This window comes from Mustela erminea, chromosome 13 (assembly GCF_009829155.1).
Source record: "Mustela erminea isolate mMusErm1 chromosome 13, mMusErm1.Pri, whole genome shotgun sequence".
Taxonomy (NCBI): Eukaryota; Metazoa; Chordata; class Mammalia; order Carnivora; family Mustelidae; genus Mustela; species Mustela erminea.
Genome location: NC_045626.1, coordinates 74172683 through 74197668, shown reverse-complemented (window position 1 = coordinate 74197668; position 24986 = coordinate 74172683). Strand labels below are relative to the sequence as shown.

Genomic DNA, 24986 nt, shown 5'->3' with positions numbered 1-24986 from the left:
TCATAATGCAAGGGACATTAGGTTAGCAAGTAAGGAAAGTGTTCACTTGAAGCAAGTTATGCCTTAAGACCAGATGGAGTGTTAACAGGCATCATAGTCATTTTCTGGGGAGAGCCCCCTTCGTTTTTCTTAGCTGGTGCCTTCTTGCTTTGTCATAATGCAAGGGACACGGGAACTCTGTAGGATCTCTCTTTTTAAAAATTTAATTCAATTTTGAATCGGTTCTACTTACTATTTTTTTTTTTTGAAAGAAAGCACGAGCCGGGCACAGGGAAAGAGTGAAGTAGAGGCTCAGTCAAGCAGGGAGCCCAATGTGGGGCTCAATCCTAGGACTCTGGGATCATGACCTGAGCAAAAGGCAGATGCTTATGGACTGAGCAACCCAGGTGCCCTTTCTCTATTTTAAAAAAATATATTTATTTATTTATTTGAGAGAGAGAGATTGAGAGAGAGAGTGTATCCTTAAGGTGATTGCATACAAAACATGGAGCCAGACACAGGCTTGCTGGCAAGGACTGGGGAGATCATGACCTGAAATGAAATCAAGAGTCAGCTTTTTCATTGCCTGAGCCACCAGGTGCCCCTGTGGGATCTCTTTCATTATACCATTTGTGAGGGCTCCACCATCATAACTTAGTCATCTCCCAAGGCCCCACCCCCTAACACCATAACATTGGGGGTTAAGATTGCAATATATGGATTTAAGGGGACACACACATTCAGACTATGGAAGAGATTATGCACATTAATGCATAATAGGGGCATCTTGGGCAACAGAAGAAGAGGGTCATGTCCATGTTTGAAGTGATTCAGCCTAAAGCCACAGAACCCTGACCTCAGGAGAGTTGAGGAAATTACCAAGGGTAACTGGAAAACATATGGGAGAAATTCTGAGCAGGAAGCTAATATCAGGAGAATCACTGGAGATGTTCAAGAAGGACTGGACATCCCCTGGTGAATTCAGTTTTTGCCTGCCCAGGATTTAGTCCTCTCTTCCCAATTACAGCAAGAGACCGGTGGGGAATCACCCACCCTTCCAGGTTTATAAGGTAATAAATATTCCCGAGCTCCACCAGTGAACACATGACCCAGATGTGACCAATCAGCATCAGCCATCCCTCTGGCTACAGTGATTGGTTCGGAACCTGGAGCACGTGATTCAGAGCTAGACCAATGGGGATTCTACTCAAACTTTTTTTTTCTTTTGCCTGATCTGTTAAAAGTCATTTTGGGTCTCTGTGGTGGTGATGAAGTCAACACGGAAGAGAAGAGATCTGCAATGATGATGGTGATGGAAATGGTGGAAGTCTGATGACACTGAGCACCTAGCCCGGGACTCCTGGCCTATTATTTTCTTCAGTCACGCAGAATTCATGAGCAGTCATGCAGTCACCAAGCCAATTGATCTCATTTTTTTGCTTTAGCTTATTTGTTGGGTTGGGTGGCTGTGATTTTCAGCCCGAAATATCCTGACACATGGTGGATCCAGAGAAACCCGAGTGGAAGAAGTACTCCAGTTATCTTAGCAAAGGGGACGGCTGTCTCAGTTGTTGTCCTGTCAGGTCAGCCAACACAACTGTGTGCGCTCTCGCCTCCTCCCTCTGACTGGGGCAGTTCATCTCAGTGCTCAATGTCATCAAACCGGAATCCCCTTAGAGCCTTCATGTTCTAAAGTCTAAAAACCATTTATTTTATCTTACTTGGGCCTGGAGATTACATCTTGAAAATGTTAAAAGTCTGTCAGAAGTGGAGTGTCAGATGATGACGGTGGACTGGCTTCCAAAAAAGTTATATATTTAAAATATAGCGCAAAATGTGTATTTTTCAGCTACATTTTGAGCAGAGAAGCAACGGTCCTGGACCGTTTGCCTCTTCTGTTGTTGATTAAGGTTGATTTTTTTGTTTTCCTCAAACAGAATCCTGTTTATGCTCTTGTGTCCTGAGACAGGGTGAAATTTAGTTCTGTTAACATTTTAAAACCATCAGCTCTAGCAACTTTTTCCTTCTGCCAGTCCCAGTACACCTGCTTTGACTGCTTCTCAAGTTACATATTTTCTTTGTTTGATGACACTAAGTCACATCTGTATTCCAAGGCTTGTGTCCTTGGCCAGGGAGTTTTCTGTAAAAGAAACTCTTCCTCCTCCTCCCTCTCTCCTTCTCCTTCTCTTCACAGACCCTAGAGGGTGGGTTTTGGCCTTTTTCTCCTGCAGTAACTTACATTAATTTCCCCAGTGGGAGTTTGCATAGAGAGGAGCTTGCCTGCCTTCCGCTGGGGCAGGGTAAAGCTTTCCTTGCCCACAGGAATGTTTCTGCATGGTATGGTTTGACTGGACTCTATGTTTTACCATCTCACTTTGCAGGGGCCAATTCCTTCCTCTTGTCCCTGGATGTGTGTCACAGAACCCAGGACAGTTCAGTGGCCTCACTCTGGAACTTCACATCCTGAGTTAAAGTGGAGAGTAATTCCTGTCAGGGCTCCAGGTCCCTGATCTTGGACACGGGCTCCCTTAGCTGAACACTTGTCTTGATCCCACTCTTCTGAGGGACCACAGGGCAGAACAAACACAACAAACCTTCCCCACGGGGCTCCTTCTGCCCTGAATTGGGGCACTTGTGGCCACAGACATAAGCACATTTTAGGTACATGGGTTTCTCAAGATAACCCAGACATCTACTTCCTTCTTTAAAATGTTCAGCCAGACCCACTCTCTGCAGAAAAACATGTAGACTGGAGTTTCCTAATGACCCAAATGACCTTGAGTGCTTGGGTTCTTAATCTTCTTTGCTTGCATAGACATGTTATGTAGCTACTACATGTCATCCCTCCACTAGGAAATGACACACAATATAAAGATAAGTGACTTTTGGCCACAAACTTTTGATATTTGAGATTCTAATGAGAATAAAAAGCTCAGTTGGTCATTCAGCCTTGACCTGAGCTGGTGAATTGAACCAGATCATGGGTGTCCAATACTGTAGCCACCGACCACCCATGGCCATCGAGCACCTGGAGTTCAGCTCCTCTGAATTGAGATGTGCTCTGAGGGTAAAAGGCACACTGGATTCTGAACCTAGAAGAAGGAAGAAGTTAAATAATCTTATTGAGATCTTTAGAACAATTCTTATTGATGTAAACACATGTGGAAGGGATACCATTTTTCCAATTACAATTTCGATTTCCTTTTACTGTGTGTAATGTGATTACAGAAAATTTGTAACTGATGTAGGCGGGACACATTAGGTTTCTGCAGGCATTGCCAGACTCAACTCCCGAGAGCCTCCAACTTGGAAAACTGGTCCTACCTGGCTGCCACTCAGAACCACAGCTGCCAATGAGGGGTAGAATCAGTCAGTGGGCAAATTCAGTGCAGCATCTCGTAGAGTAGTCCGAGCTATGATCTGGTTAAGGAATAGACAGACTTGGTCCTCTCTCCAGTGTGGGTATGGAAAATCTAGTCCTTCCCACAGCTCTGAGACCAGAAAGCCCGAGTGTACGCAGTGTCTCTAGGTACAGACACTGTGTTTGAATTGAGTTGGCCTCCAAAACATTGTTGTATTAGGAAAATACTTCATTACCCAGACTTGCTCTCTCATATTTGTTTTTTGTGGAACCCTGAAATTTAAATAAAAAAAGTTTCAAGATTGGATGTTTCCTCTATGAGAGTTTTCTCCGGTCTCCCACTCCCTCCAAGGTGACTTGGTTCTGGAGTGAGATTGATCCAGATGGGATCTCTGTTAAAGGGTTCTCCTCCCACTCTACCATAGCAGCAATCGCCACTTAAATTTGATTCTTTTTAATTTCATTCTAGGAGAAAAGCGATTTACTGATGACAGAAAAGTGGCCACAAATGTTTGTATTCAACATTCCCTTAGGCCTGGGACACTTGTCTGGCGCTGCCATACACTCTTTTCGCAAGGCCTCTCTGCTCAGGAGCCCCAAGGATGTTCTTCTAAAGGAGAGCCTCGCGTCTGTGTGCTCTCCCCGAGAAACGCACCCGCCACGCACTCTCCTCACACCTGCTCAGGCAGGGCCAGGGCCTACTGCTCCGGTCAGACTGAGAGCGGGGCTTCTCGGAAGTGCTCTTGGTGGACTCAGAACTGGAGTCTGCGTTGTGCTGTGGGTCCTGGTGCATGGGCTCCTGCTTAGGGCGCCGGCCTGTCAGAGCTCAGCCAACAGAGCCCTGTCAGCATGCTGGGTTGCTCTGAGGCCTGAGTTCAGGTGGGCGCCTTCTCGGAGATCCTCTGAGCCGAGCACCTGGCACCTTCCTTCCACTTCACGCACTGCACACGGGTGGTGAAGATTTCTCTCCTCAGGGAAGAGCCTAGCTCATGAAAGTCTTCCCGGTTAGAGGCCTTGTTTCTGGTAGTTGCGGGCGTGGCACACGGCTTAGGCTTCCTGGCCAAGGTTTGTGAAGCTTTTTCTCCTTGAAGTCGTGCATCAGGGGACAGTGGTCGCCTTCCTAATAGACTTCTTTCCTTAAAGGGCAGCAGCTAGCCATTTCTGCAAGTGTTCCCACACGTACCCACGGAAATGGCTTCCCCCTTCAGGACGCCAGACGGTGACTTAAGCGCGGCTGGCCCTTGAGCCTTGTCTCTCCTGCGTCGGGACGCGCGCCACTTCCTGGCAGAGCGACTCTTCCTTCTTCCTGGAAAGTCTTTGTGTGAGGAGGTTTTGCCCCTGGAGAGTTGTTTCTTAAGCTTCAGGCCACAGCACGCTCGTTGCACTTCCCGGAGGCTGGGTGGAAACCGTGCTGTCTCCGTGAAAGACGGGTAACACGGGAGCTGCAGACGTGCCCCTCCGTTGTTCCTTTCTGGCCTAGCTGAGTGAAAGGGCGCCTACTCTGATGTCCTCCGATGCGAGGGCAGGGTACCTTCCTCAGGATTCCACACCAACACACTGGCGCGTGAATCTTTCTCTCTTCGCAAGAGAGGCCTGCACGTGAAAGGCAGCTCGGCTTCAGGATTGTTTCTTGGAGGTAAGGTTGTGGTTCTCTCTCTCGTCCAAGCTCAGCTTTGAGAAGGCATTCTCCTCCATGGAGCCACGAGTGCAGGGATGGTGTTGGCATCCCACACTGACTTCTTTCTCACAGGGAGGCAGAGGGACTTTATCTTAGGCATTCACACACACTCTGAGTTAGCAAACCGCTTCCCCGTGTACAACTCCAGGTGTTGAGCTGGCAAGGGCAGGGCCCTCAGCCTGGGCGCTCCCCCGTCAGGAAGGGGCTGCTTCCTCGCACATCCTCGCTTCTCTCTTCGCGGACACTGGGGGAGGAGACTTTTCCTGGAGAACGGTGTTGCTTTGAATTCAGGGCACCGCTGGCTCGTTTGGCTTCCAAGCCCCTGTGTGAAACAACTCTGTCTCCATGAAACACGCTATCATACCAGAGGTGCTGGCGGCTCCCACAGTTCCCTGGGTTGGAAGCCAAAGCCCTCAGGGTGTGTGTATGATCGCCAGCATCTGAGAGAAGTCATTTTGGCTTTAGGGGAAACCGGAGCTGACTGGGTCCCCTCCATGAAGCTCCTTCAGGGAGGTGAAGGGTTCGAGCCTTGCTCTGTGCTTCTGGGTGTCACAACTGCTTCTCTCTTCACGGGATTGAGTGTGGCAGGCAGGGTAACTGCAACATCCCGATGTACTCTCATGGAACTTGCTTTGTGCTTCCACACCTCCTCCACGCCAGCCCTGCCCTCTCCCCCATTTCGGGCAGATCTCCCTGCACAGGCTGCATCCAAGGATATGTGCCTGAAGGAGGGTGTCAACGACCTGTCCTCTGCCTGAGACGGGTATGCAGCACAGTGCTTTCCTAATGCTTGCTCCAGGGGCCCAACGATGATGATGGTCAGGCTGAGATAAGCGGGGCTGCCTGTCAGAAGTACTCCCCCGCACTCAGACCTGCAATGTGTACTGCAAGGGTCCCGCGGGCATGGTAGCAGCTAGAGCCGGTTTTGATGCCCTTGTGTGAGGCTTCTGTGAGGCTGAGTGAAGGGCCATCTTCTTGCATGTCCTACAAACCAATGGTCGGGAACATTCTTTATGCTTCTGCACCAACTCGCGGGCGCGACCCAAGGGCCCTGTGGTGGAGACCCAAGCCATCAGGGTTTGTGCACTTGCATCCACTTCTGAGAGAAGGCTTTGGGCTTTAGGGGGACGCGGAGCTGACAGGACCCCCTCCGTGAACCTGGTTAAAGGGGTGAGGGGTTGGCACTTGCTCTGGGCTTCTAAGTGTCACCACCGCTTATCTCCTCACAGGATGGAGTGGGGCTTGCTGGGCCAATGCGTCGTCCCGAAGCAAGCCCGTGGCACAGGTTCTGCGTGTCCACCACCCGTTTAGGGCAGGGCTCAATCCTTAGGGCGCTGCCAGAGAGGTTTGCCTGAAGGCCGGCGTCGACGTCCTGTCCTAGCAGCACGGTGCTCTCTTAACACTTGCTTTCATGGGGGGCGGACTGACGCGTGGGCGTGCGTCGGGTTGAGGGAAGCCAAGCTGCTGTCAGAAGTCCGCCCGCGTGGGGCACCTGGGTGGCTCAGTGGGTTAAGCCGCTGCCTTCGGCTCGGGTCATGATCTCAGGGTCCTGGGATCGAGTCCCGCATCAGGCTCTCTGCTCGGCAGGGAGCCTGCTTCTTCCTCTCTCTCTCTCTCTGCCTGCCTCTCTGCCTACTTGTGATCTCTCTCTCTGTCAAATAAATAAATAAAATCTTAAAAAAAAAAAAAAAAGAAGTCCGCCCACGCCCTCCGAAAGAGAGTGTTTGTTCTGCGGTGGGTCCCGCTTCACAGTCACAGCAGGAGCCGATTCTGACGCCCTTGTCGGGACTTCAGTGAGGCCGAGAGAAGGGGCCTGCTTGGACGGACCATGACCCCAGGCCCGGCAGGCAGCCTTCCTTAGGTTTAAGCCCCAACCCGACGCGCCATCTCTTTATCTCTTCGAGAAAGGCCTGCACGTGAAAGGTAGCTCGGCTTCAGGCTTGTTTCTTGGAGGTAAGGCGGTGGTGCTTACTTGAGGTTTCCAGGCTAAGCTTGGAGACGGCATCCTTGTCTGTGGAGCTACGTGTGTGGGGACAGTGTTGGCATTCCACTGTGGGGAGCCATGCACTTGTGGATGGCAGTCACGTAGGTGACTAGGCCCAGGATAATGGGACTGTGAATGTTTAACCCAAGGAAAATGGGTGCGCTCGTGGACGACGCACGTTCAATGCCTGGAGTCACAAGGAGGGTATATGATTAACCTGTAGTTTTGGGGAAGGGCACAAGATCTGTAGAACAATAGAAACCTATGGAGTCACGTAGGTGCTCACGAGCATCTCACATGCTCATGGATAAGGTGACTAGTAGTCCTTCTGATTGGTGTTTAGGTGAATCGCGTGATATGGTGATTGGGCATTTGTAACTACTGATACTATAATAAGGGGCTTAATTTGAGGAGCGGGGTTCCCGGATCAAGATATGTAGAAGACTGACAATAAAGAAGTTTGCCACTCAACCTCGTCTGCGGGTCGTTCTTGCGGGTCGAGAGCGACATCTGGTGCCGAAGCCCGGGAACCCGACTCTGGACGTGGACCGAGGATTGGGGTAAGAGCAACAAGAAGTTCACCCTAAAGGGCCCTAGGGTGACGAGCTAAAGTGCGCGCCTATTTCCTGTCTTTAGACGGGAGTGAAGTCTCTGGGGACTATTGTTAGTGGGCAATTTTTTAAGGTTCCTCAGAGGTGTAAGGGTTTCCAAAGATGGGAAACGAACTTGCCCGCTATAAAATGGAAGGTCCATTGAGAGACCTTTTGAAAGCTCATGGCACTCCATTAAAGACTAAAACTGCTCGCGCCTTCTTAAAAGAGGCCGGTGAAATTGCCGATACAAGTGAAAGTTCCCTCGGCAGGGACGATACAAGTGAAAGTTCCCTCGGCAGGGACGATACAAGTGAAAGTTTCCTCGGGATGGGGAACGAGCTTAGTAGACGTAGAATGGAAGATCCCCTAAAAGACGTTCTCAAGATGAACGGTACCCCCTTAAAGGCAAAAACAGCCCGAGCCTTTTTAAAAGAAGTAGCAGAGATTGCCCCCTGGTTTATAGAAGAAGGGCTCCTAAATGTGCCACAATGGAAACACCTGAGCGAGGACTTAAAACTCTGCCTCTCTACATCCCCGGGGACTCTCGCCGTGTGGTCCCTGGTGAAAGTATGTTTGCATTCCCCCCGAGAGCCCCTGCAGCAAGCAGTACTACAGGGAGGGGAAGTTCTTTTGCAAGTGAAAGAAGAATCCCGTAAGGGCTCCTCCCGAGACTCTGACCCTGAAAGCGAAAGCTCAGAAGGGATGTCAGAAAGCGAGTTGCAGGAGCTAGAAAAGATAGAGGCAAACAACAAGAAGGAGGAATCTCCCGGTCTCCAGACAGACTTGGGAGCCATGAGGCAACAACTTGAGGATAAAGAGGCGGAATTGCAAAAACTATTAGGAGAGTTAAGAGTGCAGGGAGAAGTAATGGCGCAGCTGAGAGCAGGGGCGGAAGCCGCAGTTGTGGCACAATCAAAATTAAAAACGAAAGTTATGCCGCTTCCGCATTCTAGCTCCACAGCGCCACCCCATGAGTGGCCCCCGCCTTATAAGCCCAGCTGCACCAAGACGTGCTATTGTTCGGGCTGCGCCGCGGAGAATTGGAGAGAGGTCCTTGGCCCGGGAAAAGGTTTTTTTCCAGTATTAGAAGATCAGAATCAGCAGAGGTACCACCAGCCACTAGATTTTAAGTTGGTGAAGCAGCTGAAGGAGGCAGTTAGCAGCTATGGGCCCCAAGCAGCCTTTACGGTCTCCCTTGTGGAGTCGCTGGGAACACTCTATCTCGCTCCCGAAGATTGGGCTAACTTAGCCAGGGCGGTTTTGAGTGGGGGGCAGTATCTAGAATGGAAAATCCAAAATCAGGACAATTGTCTGGACACAGCACGGAGAAATGCAGCCGCGGGTAACCCGCAATGGAATTTGGAAATGCTGACAGGCACGGGGCCATACCTCGGGGCCCAAGTGCAGAGTACATACCCCCCTGCGATGTATCAACAAATAGCCACAGCGGCCCTCAGGGCTTGGAAGACACTGAAAGGGGCAGGAGACTTGCAAGGCCAATTATCCAAACCCGACCCGGTGCTTAGATGGCACCGAGGTTCTCTTTGTGTTTTTCCGCAGGACGCGCCTGCTCCAATCTGGGTACCGGAACGCCTCACCAGGCTGGTCGCGGTAGAACCTGTGGAAGATGCTGCTGCTGATGGTGAGAATGATGATGACTGTTCTGCTGCCTGTCCTCCGGAAGATGGAGCCAATTCCACTGAGGCCGGAACAAGAGATGAATCTTCAAGGATCAAAGAGCCGCCGCTATGGGACCTATTAATAATTCTAGAGCTATACCGGAATCGGGAAGTCTTACTTTTCGTACTTGTGTACCTAAACCATTTTTGCTTGTAATAGGGAGGGGGCAAGTGATTAAGGATAATAGTCTCTATCACATAAGTTGTATTAATTGTAAGCTTTCTAATTGTGTGCCCGTTGATACGTATAATCCCAATGTACCTATTCATGTGTTTTTAGTTATGCAACCACCTTTTTACTTGTTACCTGTTGAGGTGGAGGGACCGTGGTATGCTAATTATGGTTATCAATTTGCCTTAGAACTAGAAAATGCGCTGTCTAGAAAAAGGCGATTTATTGGAATGCTAATAACTGGAATAGAAGAGGCTGTAGAATATCTAGGCACACAACTCTCTGCTCTAAAAGCGCAAATGTCTTTCATGTGCCATGGTGCCTATCAACATATTTGTGTGACGCCCTTGTCAGCCAATAATATTTCTTGGGAAAAAGTACACAACCATTTGCGGGGAATTTGGCATGATACTAATGTTAGTCTAGATCTTTTACAGTTACAACGAGAAATCACTACCATTGGGCATGCGCGATTAGATATATCTAATCCAGCAAAAATGGCTGGTCGTATTTTGACTACTTTAAAAGATGCTTTACAGGGATTTAACCCAGGAAATATTTTACATTATACCTTCTGGATTCTAGTAGGAATTTTGGGAATCATCTTATGTCTATTGCTTATAGGAGGAGGATTTCTAAAGGTCTGGTCCAACTTCAAAAAGAAAACATGTGCTCAGTTACATATGATACAATCAAAGCATAAGAAGAAAAATAATATAAAAGGTGCAGCATGAGGTAAAAATTATAAGTATTAGAATAACCATGCTGCGATCTGTGCCTTACCTTCTTTGATCATTAGTATATTAATATTGCTCTATTGCCCTCTGACTCCTGTTCCCTCCTCAGGCTATATGTCTACCACACGCATGACAATTTTAACTCACGTATGTGTGTGGGCTCTGGAGCTGGTACCTCCCCCCAAATATGGCTTAGTATGCTGGATCGGTAGCCAAAGACGGGTAAGACTGATCCCTCACCATAGCAACCTAAGACAGGGGCTCCTCGATCCAGGGGGAGTACCCGATGACGGGTAAGCATGTGTGTTGAGGATTGGCAACCTAAGACAGGCACGATCCCTGCCATATATAAAAGAAAAGGGGGAGATGTGGGGAGCCATGCACTTGTGGATGGCAGTCACGTAGGTGACTAGGCCCAGGATAATGGGACTGTGAATGTTTAACCCAAGGAAAATGGGTGCGCTCGTGGACGACAGCACGTTCAATGCCTGGAGTCACAAGGAGGGTATATGATTAACCTGTAGTTTTGGGGAAGGGCACAAGATCTGTAGAACAATAGAAACCTATGGAGTCACGTAGGTGCTCACGAGCATCTCACATGCTCATGGATAAGGTGACTAGTAGTCCTTCTGATTGGTGTTTAGGTGAATCGCGTGATATGGTGATTGGGCATTTGTAACTACTGATACTATAATAAGGGGCTTAATTTGAGGAGCGGGGTTCCCGGATCAAGATATGTAGAAGACTGACAATAAAGAAGTTTGCCACTCAACCTCGTCTGCGGGTCGTTCTTGCGGGTCGAGAGCGACATTCCACCCTGACTTGTTTCTCACAGGGAGGTCGAGGAGCTTGACCTCCGGCGTTCCCACACACTCCGAGACAGCAAACCGCTTCCCCGTGGAAGTCACGAGGTGCTGCCCCGGAAGAGGCTGTCCCCACAGCCTGGGTGCTCTGTCCTCAGGAAGCAGGCCCATTGCTCTCACATCCATGCTTCTCTCTTTGCGCACGTCGTTCAGGGAGGACATTTTTCCCGGAGCACGGTGTTGCTTTGAATTCAGGGCCGCGCTGTCCGTTTCGGCATCCAGGCCCCTGGGTGAAACGACTGTGTGTCCCTGAAACGCACTGTCGCAGCAGAGATGCTGGCGGCATCCATCTGTCTCTGATATGGAGGCCAAGCCATCAGGGTTTGGGCACGTTCTTATGCGCCTAAGAGAAGGCTTTGGGCTTCAGTGGAATGGGGACTTGACAGGGCATCCTCGGTGAAGCTCGTTAAACGTGGTTAGGGATTGGCGCCTTGATCTGTGTTTCTAGGTGTCACCACCACTTCTCTCTTCACAAGACGGAGTGGGGCTTGCTGTGCAAAGGTGTTCTGCTGAAGCCCTCCCTTGGCAGTGGCTCTGTGCTTCTGCCAAAACATCAAGGCATGCTTCCCTGCTAAAGCGCCCCCAGAGAGGTTTGCCTGAAGACCAGTGTCGCCGTCCTGTCTTCTTTGTGAGCCGGGTATACAAGGACAGGCCTGTTTCTGCCCAGACTCCTTTCTCAAAGTGGAGCACGTGCTCCTGACCTAGTCGTCCCCTCGTGTCTTCTTAGCAGCCAGGCGTCTGTCTCACAGGGAGCGGGTGACACTTTTCTTGCCACCGGCCCGCTGTTCCTCAAAGGGCAGGTTCTCGTGCTTCGCATCAGGTTTCCGACAGCAATGCCAATGGCTCCTCACTTCTCTTAGGGCGGCGTGCTGTGCCTTCCCTAGACATGCTCGTGGAGAGAGTGGTGACAGGTGTGTCCCTTTTCTCAGGGCTCTTACCAAAGGCGCGACCACGCTTCTCTATCAGGCAGAGGGGATGTCTGGGCAAAAGGGTTTCGCTCTATGCGGGTTTTTCCCACCGCGCTGCCCAGACTAGGCTCTGGCAAGCAGAAGCAGCAGCCCACAGAACGGACTCAAATTTCCCAGCAAATGCTGAGCTTTCGCAGAGGTTTTTGGCTTAGCGCAAACCGCACTTTGCTGCTGCTTTTTCAACAAGGCTTTGGGCGTTGGCTCTTTCGTGTCAGGGAAGAAGAGTTGTGGGAGAGTTGGTGCCTCTTGGGCCTTGCTTTCCCGGGCACCAGGTTTGCACCCTGGGTTCACACTGCCTCTCCGAAGTCAGCAGACACAGCCTTGACCCATCAGCAGCCTAGGGAGGCACTCTGTGCTGTCATCTCACAGCTTAGCCAGGGCCTGGCTTTTTCCTCTGGCATTCAGGCGAACTTGGGAGCATGCCTGTGCCTTCCCCAGACAAGAGGAGAGACAACAGCAGCATTGCACACCGCCAGCCCCCTGGCATGGGGAGGTGTGGGGAACTGTCCCCGCTCCTTCCCCAGATACCACTGCATCCTCAAAGGCTGCCACATCCTGGAGGTAGGCGGTAGGTGACTGACCATTGCTCCAGGGGAGAGTTTCTGGGAGTTCAGGGTTGCGCACCTGGTGGCAACCCGAAGTCTGCCCTAGGGACAGGTGGCCAAGGAGCTGCTGTTCCCTTGGGACCAGAGGCCCAGGACAGGCCTGCCTTCTGCCCAGACTCCTTTCTCAAAGTGGAGCATGCACCCCTGCCCTAGTCCCCTCATGTCTCCTTAGAAGCCAGGCTTCTGTCTCTCCGCACAGGGAGCTGGTGACACTTTTCTTGCCACCGGCCACTTGTTCCTCAGATGACAGGCTCCCCTGCTTCGCGTCAGTTTTCCCACAACAATGCCAATGGCTCCTCTCTTCTCTCGGGGCAGCGTGCTACGCCTTCCCCAGACATGCTCCTGGAGAGAGCGGTGACAGGCGTGTCCCTTTCCTTAAAGCTCTTACCACAGGCATGACCATGCTTCTCTTTCCAGCAAAAAGGATGTCCAGGCAAAGAGGCTTTCGCTCTATTCAGGTTTTTCCCACTGCACTGCTCAGACTAGGCTCCGGAAAGCAGGAGCAGCAGCCCGCAGAACTCACTCTGATTTCCCAATGAATGCTGTGCTTTCGCAGAGGTTTTCGGCTTGGCACAATCCTCACTTTACTGCAGCTTCCCCAACAAAGCTTTGGTCGTTCACTCTCTCGTGTCAGGAAAGAAGAGCTGCGGGAGAGTTGGTGCCTCTTGGGCATTGATTTCCCGGGCACCAGGTTCGAGACCTGGGTTCACACTGCCTCTCCGAAGTAAGCAGACACAGCTTGACCCTGCAGCAGCGTGTGTCGACCAGGGAGGCACACTGTGCAGACTGTCACCCTGGCTTAGCCAGGACCTGGGTTTTTTCTATGGCATTCAGACGGTCTCGAGAGCATGCCTGTGTCATCCCCAGATGAGAGGAGAGGAAACAGCAGCACTGCACACCGCCCGCGCCCTTGGATGGCTAGCATGTGTGGAACTGTCCCCACTCCTTCCACAGACAGCACTGCCACCACAAACCCTGCCACATCCTGGAGGAAGATGGTAGCTGACTGCCCGTTGCACCTGGGAGCCGTTTCTGCAAGTTCAAGATCGGGTTTCTTGTGACAACCCATAGTCTGCCCTAGGGACAGGTGCCCAATGAGCTGCTGTCCCCTAGTGCCCAGAGGCCCAGGACAGGCCTGGTTTCTGCCCAGACTCCTTTCTCAAAGTGGAGCACGTGCCCCAGCCCTAGTCGTCCCCTCGTATCTCCTAAGCAGCCAGGCTTCTCTCTCTCCACACAGGGAGCAGTTGACACTTTCCTTGCCACCCGCCCGCTGTTCCTCAGAGGGCATGCTCTCGTGCTTCTCAACAGGTTTCTGACAGCAATGCCAACGGCTCCTCTCTTCTCCCGGGACAGCTTGCTGCGCCTTCCCCAGACCAGCTGCCTGAGAGCGGGGTGACAGGCATGTCCCTTTCCTTAAGGCTCTTACCACAGGCGCGACCACGCTTCTCTCTCGGGCAGACGGGATATCCGGGCAAAGAGGGTTCGCTCTATGCCAGTTTCTCCCACCGTGCTGCCCAGACAACGCTCAGGCAAGCAGCAGCAACAGCCCCAGACCCGTCTCTGATTTCCCAGTGAATGCAGAACTTTCGCAGAGCTTTTCGGCTTGGCGCGAACCACACTTTGCTGCTGCCACTTTGCTGCTGCTTCCCGAGCAAAGCTTTGGGCGTTCGCACTCTTGCCTCAGGGGAGAAGAGGTGCAGGAGATTCATGCCTCTTGGGCCTTGCTTTCCTGGGCAGGAGGTTCGTGCCCTGGGTTCAAACTGCCTTTCCGAAGTAGGCAGACAAAGCCTTGACCCTGCAGCAGTGTGTGTCACCCAGGGAGGCACTCTGTGCAGAAAGACATGTCCCGGCATAGCCAGGGCCTGGCTTTGTCCTCTGGCATTCAGGTGGACTTGGGAGCATGCCTGTGTCTTCCCCAGACGAGAGGAGAGGCAACAGCAGCACTGCACAGCGCCCTTGCCTTTGGATGGCTAGCTTGTGTGGAACTGTCCCTGCTCCTTCCCCAGACACCACTTCCATCGCAAACGCTGCCACATCCTGGAGGAAGATGGTAGCTGACTGCCCGTCGCAACAGCGAGCAGTTTCTGCGAGTTCAGGGTCGGGCTTCTGGTGGCAACCTGAAGTCTGCCCTAGGGACAGGTGCCCAATGAGCTGCTTTCCCCTTGTTCCCAGAGCCCCAGGACAGGCCTGACTTCTGCCCAGATTTCTTTCTCAAAGGGGAGCATGCGCCCCTGCCCTAGTCGTCCCCTCGTGTCTCCTTAGTAGCCAGGCTTCTGTCTCTCTGCACACCCTGCGGGTGACACTTTCCTTGCCACCCGCCCGCTGTTCCTCAGAGGGCATGCTCTCTTGCTTCGCGTCAGGTTTCTGACAGCAATGCCTACGGCTCCTCTCTTCTGCCGGGACAGCTTGCTGCGCCTTCCCCAGACAAGCTCCTGGAGAGCTTGTCCCTTTCCTTAAGGTGTGTCCCTTTCCTTAAGGCTCTTACCACAGGCGCGACCACGCTTCTCTCTCAGGCAGACCGGATGTCTGGACAAAGAGGGCTTAGCTTTATGAGGGTTTCTCCCATCGCGCTGCCCAGACAACGCTCAGGCAAGCAGCAGCAACAGCCCCCAGAACCGACTCTGATTTCCCAGCGAATGCAGAGCTTTGGCAGAGCTTTCCGGCTTGGCGAAAACCGCACTTTGCTGCTGCTTCCCCATCAAAGCTTTGGGCGTTCGCTCTCTCGCGTCAGGGGAGAAGAGGTGTGGGAGAGTTCATGCCTCTTGGGCCTTGCTTTCCCGGGCAGGAAGTTCAGGCCCTGGGCTCAAACTGCCTCTCTGAAGTAAGCAGACAAAGCCTTGACCCTGCACCAGTGTATCTCCCAGCTCTCCAGGGCCTGGCTTTTTCCTCTGGCATTCAGGCGGACTTGGGAGCATGCCTGTGTCCTCCCAGACGAGAGGAGAGGCAACAGCAGCACTGCACACCACCCTTGTCCTTGGATGACTAGCATGTGTGGAAATGTCCCCGCTTTTCCCCCAGACACCACTGCCACCGCAAGCGCTGCTACATCCTGGAGGAAGATGCTAGCTGACTGCCCGTTGCACCTGGGAGCCGTTTCTGCGAGTTCAAGATCGGGCTTCTTGTGACAACCCGAAGTCTGCCCTAGGGACAGGTGCCCAATGAGCTGCTTTCCCCTTGTGCCCAGAGCCCAGGACAGGCCTGGTTTCTGCCTAGACTTCTTTCTCAAAGTGGAGCACGCGCCCCTCCCCACGTCGTCCCCTCATGTCTCCTTAGCAGCCAGGCTTCTGTATCTCTGCACAGGGAGCAGGTGACACATTCTTTGCCACCGCCCAGTGTTACTCAGAGGGCATGCTCTCGTGCTTCACGTCAGGTTTCCGACAGCAATGCCAACGGTTCCTCTCTTCTCCCAGGACAGCTTGCTGCGCCTTCCCCAGACAAGCTCCTGTATAGAGGGCTGAGTGGCATGTCCCTTTCCTGAGGGGTGACCACGCTTCTCTCTCGAGCAGAGGGGATGTCCAGCCAAAGACGGTTTCGCTCTATGCTGGTTTTCCCCACCGCGCTGCCCAGAGCATGCACAGGCAAGCAGCAGCATCCCCCAGAACCGAATCTGATTACCCAGCGAATGCTGAGCTCTGTGCAGAGGTTTTTGGCTTGGCGCGAACAGCCCGTTGCTGCAGCTTCCTCAGCAAAGCTTTGGGTGTTAGCTCTCTCACCTCAGGGAAGAAGTACAGGAGAGTTGGTGCCTCTTGGACCTTGCTTTCCCGGGCAGGAGGTTCATGCCCTGGGATCAAACTGCCTCTCTGAACTAGGCTGACAAAGCCTTGACCCTGCAGCAGTGTGTGTCGCCAGGAGGCACTCTGTGCAGACTGTCATCTCCCAGCTTAGCCAGCGACTGGCTCTTTCCTCTGGCATTCAGGCGGACTTGGGAGCATGCCTGTGTCTTCCCCAGACGAGAGGAGAGGCAAGAGCAGCACTGCACAGCGCCGCACCCTGCGATGGCTAGCATGTGTGGAACTATCCACGCTCCTTCCCCAGACGGCACTGCGACCACAAACGCTGCCACGTCTGGGAGGAAGATGGTAGCTGACTGCCCGTTGCTCCTGGGAGCAGTTTCAGAGAGTTCAGGGTCAGGCTTCTGGAGGCAACCCGAAGTCTGCCCTAGGGACAGGTGCCCAGTGAGCTGCTGTGCCTTTGTGCCCAGAGCCCCAGGACAGGCCTGGCTTCTGCCCAGACTCCTTTCTCAAAGTGGAGCACATGCCCCAGCCCTAGTCGTCCCCTCGTATCTCCTAAGCAGCCAGGCTTCTGTCTCTCTGCACAGGGAGCAGTTGACACTTTCCTTGCCACCCGCCCGCTGTTCCTCAGAGGGCATGCTCTCATGCTTCGCGTCAGGTTTCCGACAGCAATGCCAACGTCTCCTCTCTTCTCCCGAGGCTGCTTGCTGCCCCATCCCCAGACACGCTCCTGGGGAGAGGGATGAAGGGCGTGTCCCTTTCCTTAAGGTTCTTCCTCAGGGGCGACCATCCTTCTCTCGGGCAGACGGGATGTCCGGCAATGAGGGTTTCGCTCTATGCGGGTTTCTCTCGCCACGCTGCCCAGAGCACGCATAAGCAAGCAACAGCATCCCCCAGAACTGACTCTGATTTCCCAGCGAAAGCTGCGCTCTTTGCAGAGGTTTTTGGTTTGGCGAGAACAGCACTTTGCTGCTGCTTCCTCAGCAAAGGTTTGGGACTTCACTCTCTTGCGTCAGAGGAGAAGTGCGGGAGAGTTGGTGCCCCTTGGACCTTGCTTTCCCGGGCAGGAGGTTCATGCCCTGGGTTCAAACTGCCTCTCCAAGTAAGCAGACAAAGCCTTGACCCTGCAGCAGTGTGTGTCGTCAGGAGGCACTCTGTGCAGACTGTCATCTCCCAGCTTAGGCAGCGACTGGCTCTTTCCTCTGGCATTCAGGCGGACTTGGGAGCATGCCTGTGTCTTCCCCAGACGAGAGGAGAGGCAAGAGCAGCATTGCACACCGCCCTCACCTTGCGATGGCAAACAACTGTGGAACTGTCCCCGCTCGTTCCCCAGGTTTTTATTTTTTTTAAATCAACAAAATAATTTTCAAATATTAAAAGCAAATGTCTCCTTTTCCTCCAAGTTTCCTTGCTATGTCAAAGTTATAAATACATTACAATCGTATTTTGAGTAGTAGATAAAAACAAATGTTTTGAAACTGTCTGTGGGTTGAGTGTCTGGGTTAACAAGTATAAATATCTGAACTCAATGTATTTAGACTTTATTAGATGGTTTTTTTAGACTATTTAAAAATACATGCTCAGATAATGACGTAACATTATTTTATTCATTTTAATAAATATATTATTTTATTTAATTATGTTTAGATATTTATTTATTAAATTAATGATTTAATATTTAATAATCTAAATTTGAAATATTTTAAATTCTAAAAAATATTTATTTAATTAAATTGATATAGTTAATATAAATATTTAATAAGTTATTTAATCATTATTATAATTATGCAATACATTATGTATTGTGTAATAATTGCATTTAAATAAATAAATAAATGTATTATTTACATTATTTTATTTTATTTTATTTAGTTGACAAAGAGAGGGAGAACGCAAGCAAAGGGAGCTGCAGGCAGAGGGAGAGGGAGAAGTAGGCTCCCAGCTGAGCAGAAAGATCAACCTGGGGTTCCATCCCACCACCCTGGGATCACCACCTGAGTCAAGGCAGATGCTTAACTGACTGAGCCATCCAGATGCCCAAGGCTTTGTATTCTTAGCTTCTAAATATTGATGCTGCTTCATCTCTGGAGTTAGTAAATTGATGTTGAGAATTCATATCAAAGAATTGATAGTAGCTGTTAAACAGAAACATGTAATTTAGGGGAAAAAAAAAGAACAGAAGGAAGAGAAAGGCCAAAAGTCAAAAGCATATTAATATAAAATTTAATTAGATAAATAAAGCTGATATTCCTAAAGGGGGCTAATAAAAGAGCTGCAAAGAGCTGATAGGATTAGGAAAATTGTCCACTCCTGGTCATTTAATAATTTTAAACTATTCCTTATTAATAAGTATACTTAGTTCCAGAAACACAACCACATAAGGACATTTCCACCAAGTTTCCTCTAACAGCATTTACAAATTAGACGTTCAAACAATATAGTTCGTTACTTGTTGCATCTGTATCTTAAAGTTTAAACACTTTCTGTGACACATTTTCTAACAATTAAAAAAAATATATATAGAAACCTTATCCCTAAATGGAAAAAAAAATATATAGAAACCTTATCCCTAAATGAAACCTTTCTTTGTTTATTAGCTTAAATAGGTAAATTAGCAACAACAACAACAAACAGCTAATATTATAGAGGTAGGAACAATTTACCTTCTCATTCATTGCTATTTTCTAAAAATTCCCATTTTATTTTTTTCTCAAGTCTGTCATAATAATTTTCTAAATCTCCTGCCTTATTCAATTTTTTTCTTTTAGTGGAAATCTCTATTTCATATTTATTTTCTCTTCCTCCACTCTTTGCTCTAATAATTCAATGTATTATTAGATTTTCTGTTTTTCCCTTTATCCAGATATATCTTTTCTTTCTTTCTTTCTTTTTTAAATAATTTGATTTCCTGGCATTTTACATCAGTACATGCTTTCTTATGGATGATAGAAATGTCTGTGGAACTACTAGAAGAATAAACTTTTTTACCTTTAAGAAGTTTACAGTCTAGAGTGCCTGGGTGGCTCAGTTGGTTAAGTGTCTTCCTTCAGCTTAGGTCATGATGCCAGGGTACTAGGATCCAGTCCTGCATCAGCTGCCTGCTCAACAAGGAGTCTGGTTCTTCCTCTCCCTCTGCCCCTCCCCGCCCACTCTCTCTCTCTCTCTAATAAATAAATAAAATCTTTAAAAAAAAGACTTACTGAAATCTGAGACTGAATTACTAAATTCAGTCTTAATATAAGACAGCTAAACAAAGCAATGATCACAACTGGAAAATTTAGTCAGATCATGGTTTAACATTTTTGGTTGACACAGGACCTCTTTCAGTAACAACTTTCCCTAAATATCAATTTCTTTTTAAGGCAAAAAATTTTGACAAGAAATTCAGATCCTTCTCATCATTTTCATATCAATTTAATGTGACATCCTCGGAGTATATAATCAAATATGTAATTATTCTATCTGTTGCCTTGTATATTGCCTGTATCTTTTTCAGACTCAAAGTTCCATTGAGGTAGAGTTTTTTTTTTTTTAAAAGCAGATATTTTTAAAGCGTTTGATATATACAAGATGCTTAATAAGTGTTTACAAAACCTATGTATTTCAGAAGCCTTAAACAGGCTTTAAAATAATGTAGGTGATATTAGTAGTCATATCAAACAATTTGTAGGTTTCAGTCATGTAAATAACTACATTTCTCAGAGTCAGAGAAACATACAAATAATCTGGGTCCAGTAGGATAATGCTAGCATGTGTTGTAAATTCTCTTATATGACCTTATTCTTGCAAGAATTGGTTATGTGGCAGAAAAAAAAGGTATCACTATCTTATACTTTATTATTTAAAGAGATTTATGGAAGTTGTTAATTTCTTACACTACCCCTTTGTTTCAGTGGATCCACTTTCTGTGGTAATGGTGAGAGGAAAGTAGGCAATTTAGGCAGCAGCAAAAATCTCCTACAAGGCACTATAAAATAAGGCTTGTTCTAGATCATGGGTCTGTCCAAAGGGGAATGTTAAGGGGTAGGATGATGGATGGATGCATTGTGGACGTTTTACTATAAGATTAATACTGTAATGCCCCAATAATGGGTCTATGATTAAAGGAGCTAGACTGATGTAAAGCGAAGGTCAAGCAAAGCTTTATTTCACACCAAGCATCAAGAATCTAACCAAACGTCTGGGGCCACACCTCTTACGAGAGAAGGCAACCCTTCGCTGTTTCACAGTCTCACTTTTAAGGGCAAAGGCCATGCAGTCAGGGCTGGCCACGCACAGGTGACCAATGAGATTTTAACACACACAGGAAACTCCACAGTGAGGCTAGGTGACGAATTGAGGTACAATTTACCCTAGTATAGACATTTGACCCAGCCTATTACACCTTGATTAGGATTGGTGCGAAAAAGGTTCCCAAAGGGGGGAGGAGTGGGGCATACTCCTTAGTATCTAGGGAGACAGTATGCACACACCCCCCGCTGATTGATGTCTCCACCTGGCCTGACCCACCCTTGTATATGGGCTTTGTTACCTGGAGCTGATTTCCAGGACTTGTTTTGAAGTGAATCCCCTGGGGGAAGGGGAGCAAGGACAGTTTAAGGGTTAACCTCAATGAAAGCCTCTTGCTAAAATATAAAAATATAAAATAGGTCCTTACATTACAACAACTCAGTAGGGAAAGTCCCAGTGTGGTGATAAAAGAAGTGATGTAACTTGCATTGCACATTTTATTTTTAAAACGTGTAAGTTGTATTTTTCCCTGCCATGACATCATACTTTATCTTCATCTCTGTCTACTAGTTTAAAACTAGTTAAACAAACTCAACAATTAAAAAAAAATATTTTATTTATTTATTTGAGAGCAAAAGCCAGAGAGAGGGAGAGAGAGAGAGAGAGCATGAGCAATATGGGGCTCGATCCCAGGACTCTTGAGATCATGATCTGAGCCAAAGGCAGACACTTAACTGACTGAGCAAATGAGACTCCCACAAACTCAACAATTTTATAAAATTTTTATTTGTTGGGGTGCCTGGCTGGATCAGTCAGTAAAACATGTAACTCTTGATCTTGGGGTTGTACGTTTGAAATCCACCTTGGGTGTAGAGGTTTTTAAAAATAAAATCTTAGGCCGCGGTGGGAGGGGACGCGGCGCGGGGCGCGGGGCGCCGGCTCCGGGGCGGGCGTCCGCGGAGCCCGCTCGGGCGCTCGGGCGGCGGGGTGACGAGCGCCCCCTGGCCGGCGCCGAGCCCCGCCAGAGCCCGCGCGGCCGCCCCGCCTGCAGGGAGCAATCATGTCACCATTTCTTCGAATTGGTTTGTCCAACTTCGACTGTGGGTCCTGCCAGGCATGTCAAGGAGAGGCTGTTAACCCTTACTGTGCTGTGCTTGTCAAAGAATACGTAGAATCAGAGAATGGGCAAATGTATATCCAGAAAAAGCCAACTATGTACCCGCCCTGGGACAGCACTTTTGACGCCCACATCAACAAGGGAAGAGTAATGCAGATCATTGTGAAGGGCAAGAACATGGACCTGATATCCGAAACTACCGTGGAGCTCTCCTCTCTGGCGGAGCGATGCCGGAAGAACAACGGGAAGGCAGAGATATGGTTAGAGCTGAAACCTCAAGGTCGAATGCTAATGAATGCAAGATACTTTCTGGAAATGAGTGACACAAAGGACATGAGTGAATTTGAGACTGAAGGCTTCTTTGCTTTGCATCACCGCCGAGGAGCCATCAAACAGGCCAAAGTCCACCATGTCAAGTGCCATGAGTTCACCGCCACCTTTTTCCCACAACCCACATTTTGCTCTGTCTGCCATGAGTTTGTCTGGGGTCTGAACAAACAAGGCTACCAGTGTCGACAGTGTAATGCAGCAATTCACAAGAAGTGTATCGATAAAGTTATAGCTAAATGCACGGGATCAGCCATCAATAGCCGAGAAACCATGTTCCACAAGGAGAGGTTCAAAATTGACATGCCGCATAGATTTAAAGTCTACAATTACAAAAGCCCGACCTTCTGCGAGCACTGTGGGACACTGCTGTGGGGCCTGGCCAGGCAGGGACTCAAGTGCGACGCATGTGGCATGAACGTCCACCACAGATGCCAGACAAAGGTGGCCAACCTTTGTGGCATAAACCAGAAGCTAATGGCTGAAGCACTGGCGATGATTGAGAGCACTCAACAGGCTCGCTGCTTAAGAGATACTGAACACATCTTCAGAGAAGGTCCCGTTGAAATCGGTCTCCCGTGCTCCATAAAAGGTGAAGCTAGGCTGCCGTGTGTACCAGCACCTGGGAAAAAAGAGCCTCAGGGAATCTCTTGGGAATCACCGTTGGATGAGATGGAGAAGATGTGCCATCGTCCAGAACCTGAACCGAACATAGAAAGACCATCTGTACATATGAAACTAAAAATCGAGGATTTTATCTTGCACAAAATGTTGGGGAAAGGAAGTTTTGGCAAGGTCTTCCTAGCAGAGTTCAAGAAAACCAATCAGTTTTTTGCAATAAAAGCCTTAAAGAAAGACGTGGTTTTGATGGACGATGATGTTGAGTGTACAATGGTGGAGAAGAGAGTTCTCTCCCTGGCCTGGGAGCATCCGTTCTTAACGCACATGCTCTGTACATTCCAGACCAAGGAAAACCTCTTCTTTGTGATGGAGTATCTCAATGGAGGGGACTTAATGTACCACATCCAAAGCTGCCACAAGTTTGATCTTTCCAGAGCAACGTTCTATGTTGCTGAAATCATTCTCGGTCTGCAGTTCCTTCATTCCAAAGGAATTGTGTACAGAGACTTGAAGCTCGATAACATCCTGTTAGACAGAGATGGACATATCAAAATAGCAGACTTTGGAATGTGCAAAGAGAACATGTTAGGAGATGCCAAGACAAACACTTTCTGCGGAACCCCTGACTACATCGCCCCGGAGATCTTGTTGGGTCAGAAGTACAACCATTCTGTTGACTGGTGGTCCTTCGGCGTTCTCCTCTATGAGATGCTCATTGGTCAGTCACCTTTCCACGGGCAAGATGAAGAAGAGCTTTTCCACTCCATCCGAATGGACAATCCCTTCTACCCTCGATGGCTTGAGAAGGAGGCAAAGGACCTTCTAGTGAAGCTCTTCGTGAGGGAACCAGAAAAGAGGCTGGGAGTGAGGGGAGACATCCGCCAGCACCCTTTGTTTCGGGAGATCAACTGGGAAGAGCTTGAAAGAAAGGAGATTGACCCACCATTCCGGCCCAAAGTGAAATCACCGTATGACTGCAGCAACTTCGACAAAGAATTCTTAAATGAGAAACCCCGGCTGTCGTTTGCGGACAGAGCCCTGATCAACAGTATGGACCAGAACATGTTCAGAAACTTTTCCTTCATTAACCCAGGGATGGAGAGGTTGATATCCTGAAGGACCTCCCCTGACACACGAGGGAATATGCCTTGCATCTGCAAACCTGTTCCAGTGACGCTCCTTGGATGCTTTTTCACCTTGGGAAAGAAAAGAAACACTCAATAATACAGGCTGAGACCTTTTAGCTCCTCAGTGACTTCGTATCCGTAGCAGAAGCCAACTCCACTCCACTACTAACCACGCCCTTTGGTGCCTCTCCTGTGGTCACTCTTGAAGCTAGGTCATTACTAACCATAGCTACTGACTGGCATGATGGTTGTCCTCTGCACTGTGGAAAGACCTGAAAAGTTCATACTGCCCTAAATCACAGCTCTTCCCCTGGCCACCAACAGCTGATCAATGACCTGAAGGACACAGGGAGCACCGACTTCTCAAGACCGAAACAGGATGTCACCAGCTGCAGGAGTGGACGTCATCCAGATGCAGACAAGGAACCACTGACCCATTTGGTTCTGTTCGCATCTGTGGAAGTGTAAATGGTGGTGGGGGCAGGCCTGGATCGGTGTTTATGGGAATTCTTCACAATAAACGTAGCTTGTAACTTGAGATTTACAAATCCATTCATTCTGATTAGCCCTGAAGTTCTCGGGAAGGAGGAAATGGAAAGTAAGAAGAGCTCATGTCACTGAGATGGAGGGTTTAATAAAACACCTGCTGTGGCCATCTTGTCAACACAGACATTAGAGTCGAACCAAGATAGAGTCATTCACTCCTCCCCGTAGAATTACTTCATCCGCCCATTCTCAGCTGACTTCAGTATCAGTGGAAGTCACTCATTACCATCCGCTTCACACTGTAACAAGAAAGGAAGTGCACAATTCTTCCAACAGAAGAGAAAACCAATCTCTTATTATACCCTTAAAGTTGATTTGATGACTCATTTGTCTCCCGTTAGGCATTATTCAAGATAAAAGACCTATGCATGCTACTGGTAGCAGTCGATCTTGTTTAACTAGAATTCTAGCTATACATTTTTAAGTATCTGTGCTGTTTGTATATTTTGATAAAATATTGTGACTTAATGATAAAGAGGTAGATATGTAAACCTGGAATAAAAGAAAGAAAGAAAGAAAAAAAAATAAAATCTTAAAAAAATTTTTTTTTCATTTTTTTATTTAAGCCATTGTATGGCAGTGTTGATCACTATATTGTACACCTGAAACTAATATTAACCTTTTTTTAACTAACTGGAATTTAAATAAAAACTTTAAAAATAAAATAA

The 24986-nt window shown here is 48.8% G+C and overlaps 1 protein-coding gene across 2 annotated transcripts; it reads left to right on the top strand.

Annotated features, from left to right (window-relative positions):
• The first annotated feature begins 21523 nt into the window (after positions 1-21523).
• Positions 21524-24310, top strand: LOC116572049 (protein kinase C theta type-like). 2 transcript variants are annotated; one of them, XM_032310739.1, is made up of 2 exons: positions 21524-23085; positions 23149-24310. In XM_032310739.1, exons 1-2 carry the CDS (start codon positions 21641-21643, stop codon positions 23759-23761), a joined length of 2058 nt encoding a protein of 685 aa, XP_032166630.1. In that variant the 5' UTR covers positions 21524-21640; the 3' UTR covers positions 23762-24310. The 2 variants fall into 2 exon arrangements, with proteins under 2 accessions (XP_032166630.1, XP_032166629.1); XM_032310738.1 differs by having other exon boundaries at positions 21524-24310.
• Positions 24311-24986: the final 676 nt, after the last annotated feature.

What these genes read in the sequence shown, in the direction of transcription:
- LOC116572049 (XM_032310738.1), top strand. Translation starts at nt 21,641, where the DNA reads ATGTCACCATTTCTTCGAATTGGTTTGTCCAACTTCGACTGTGGGTCC.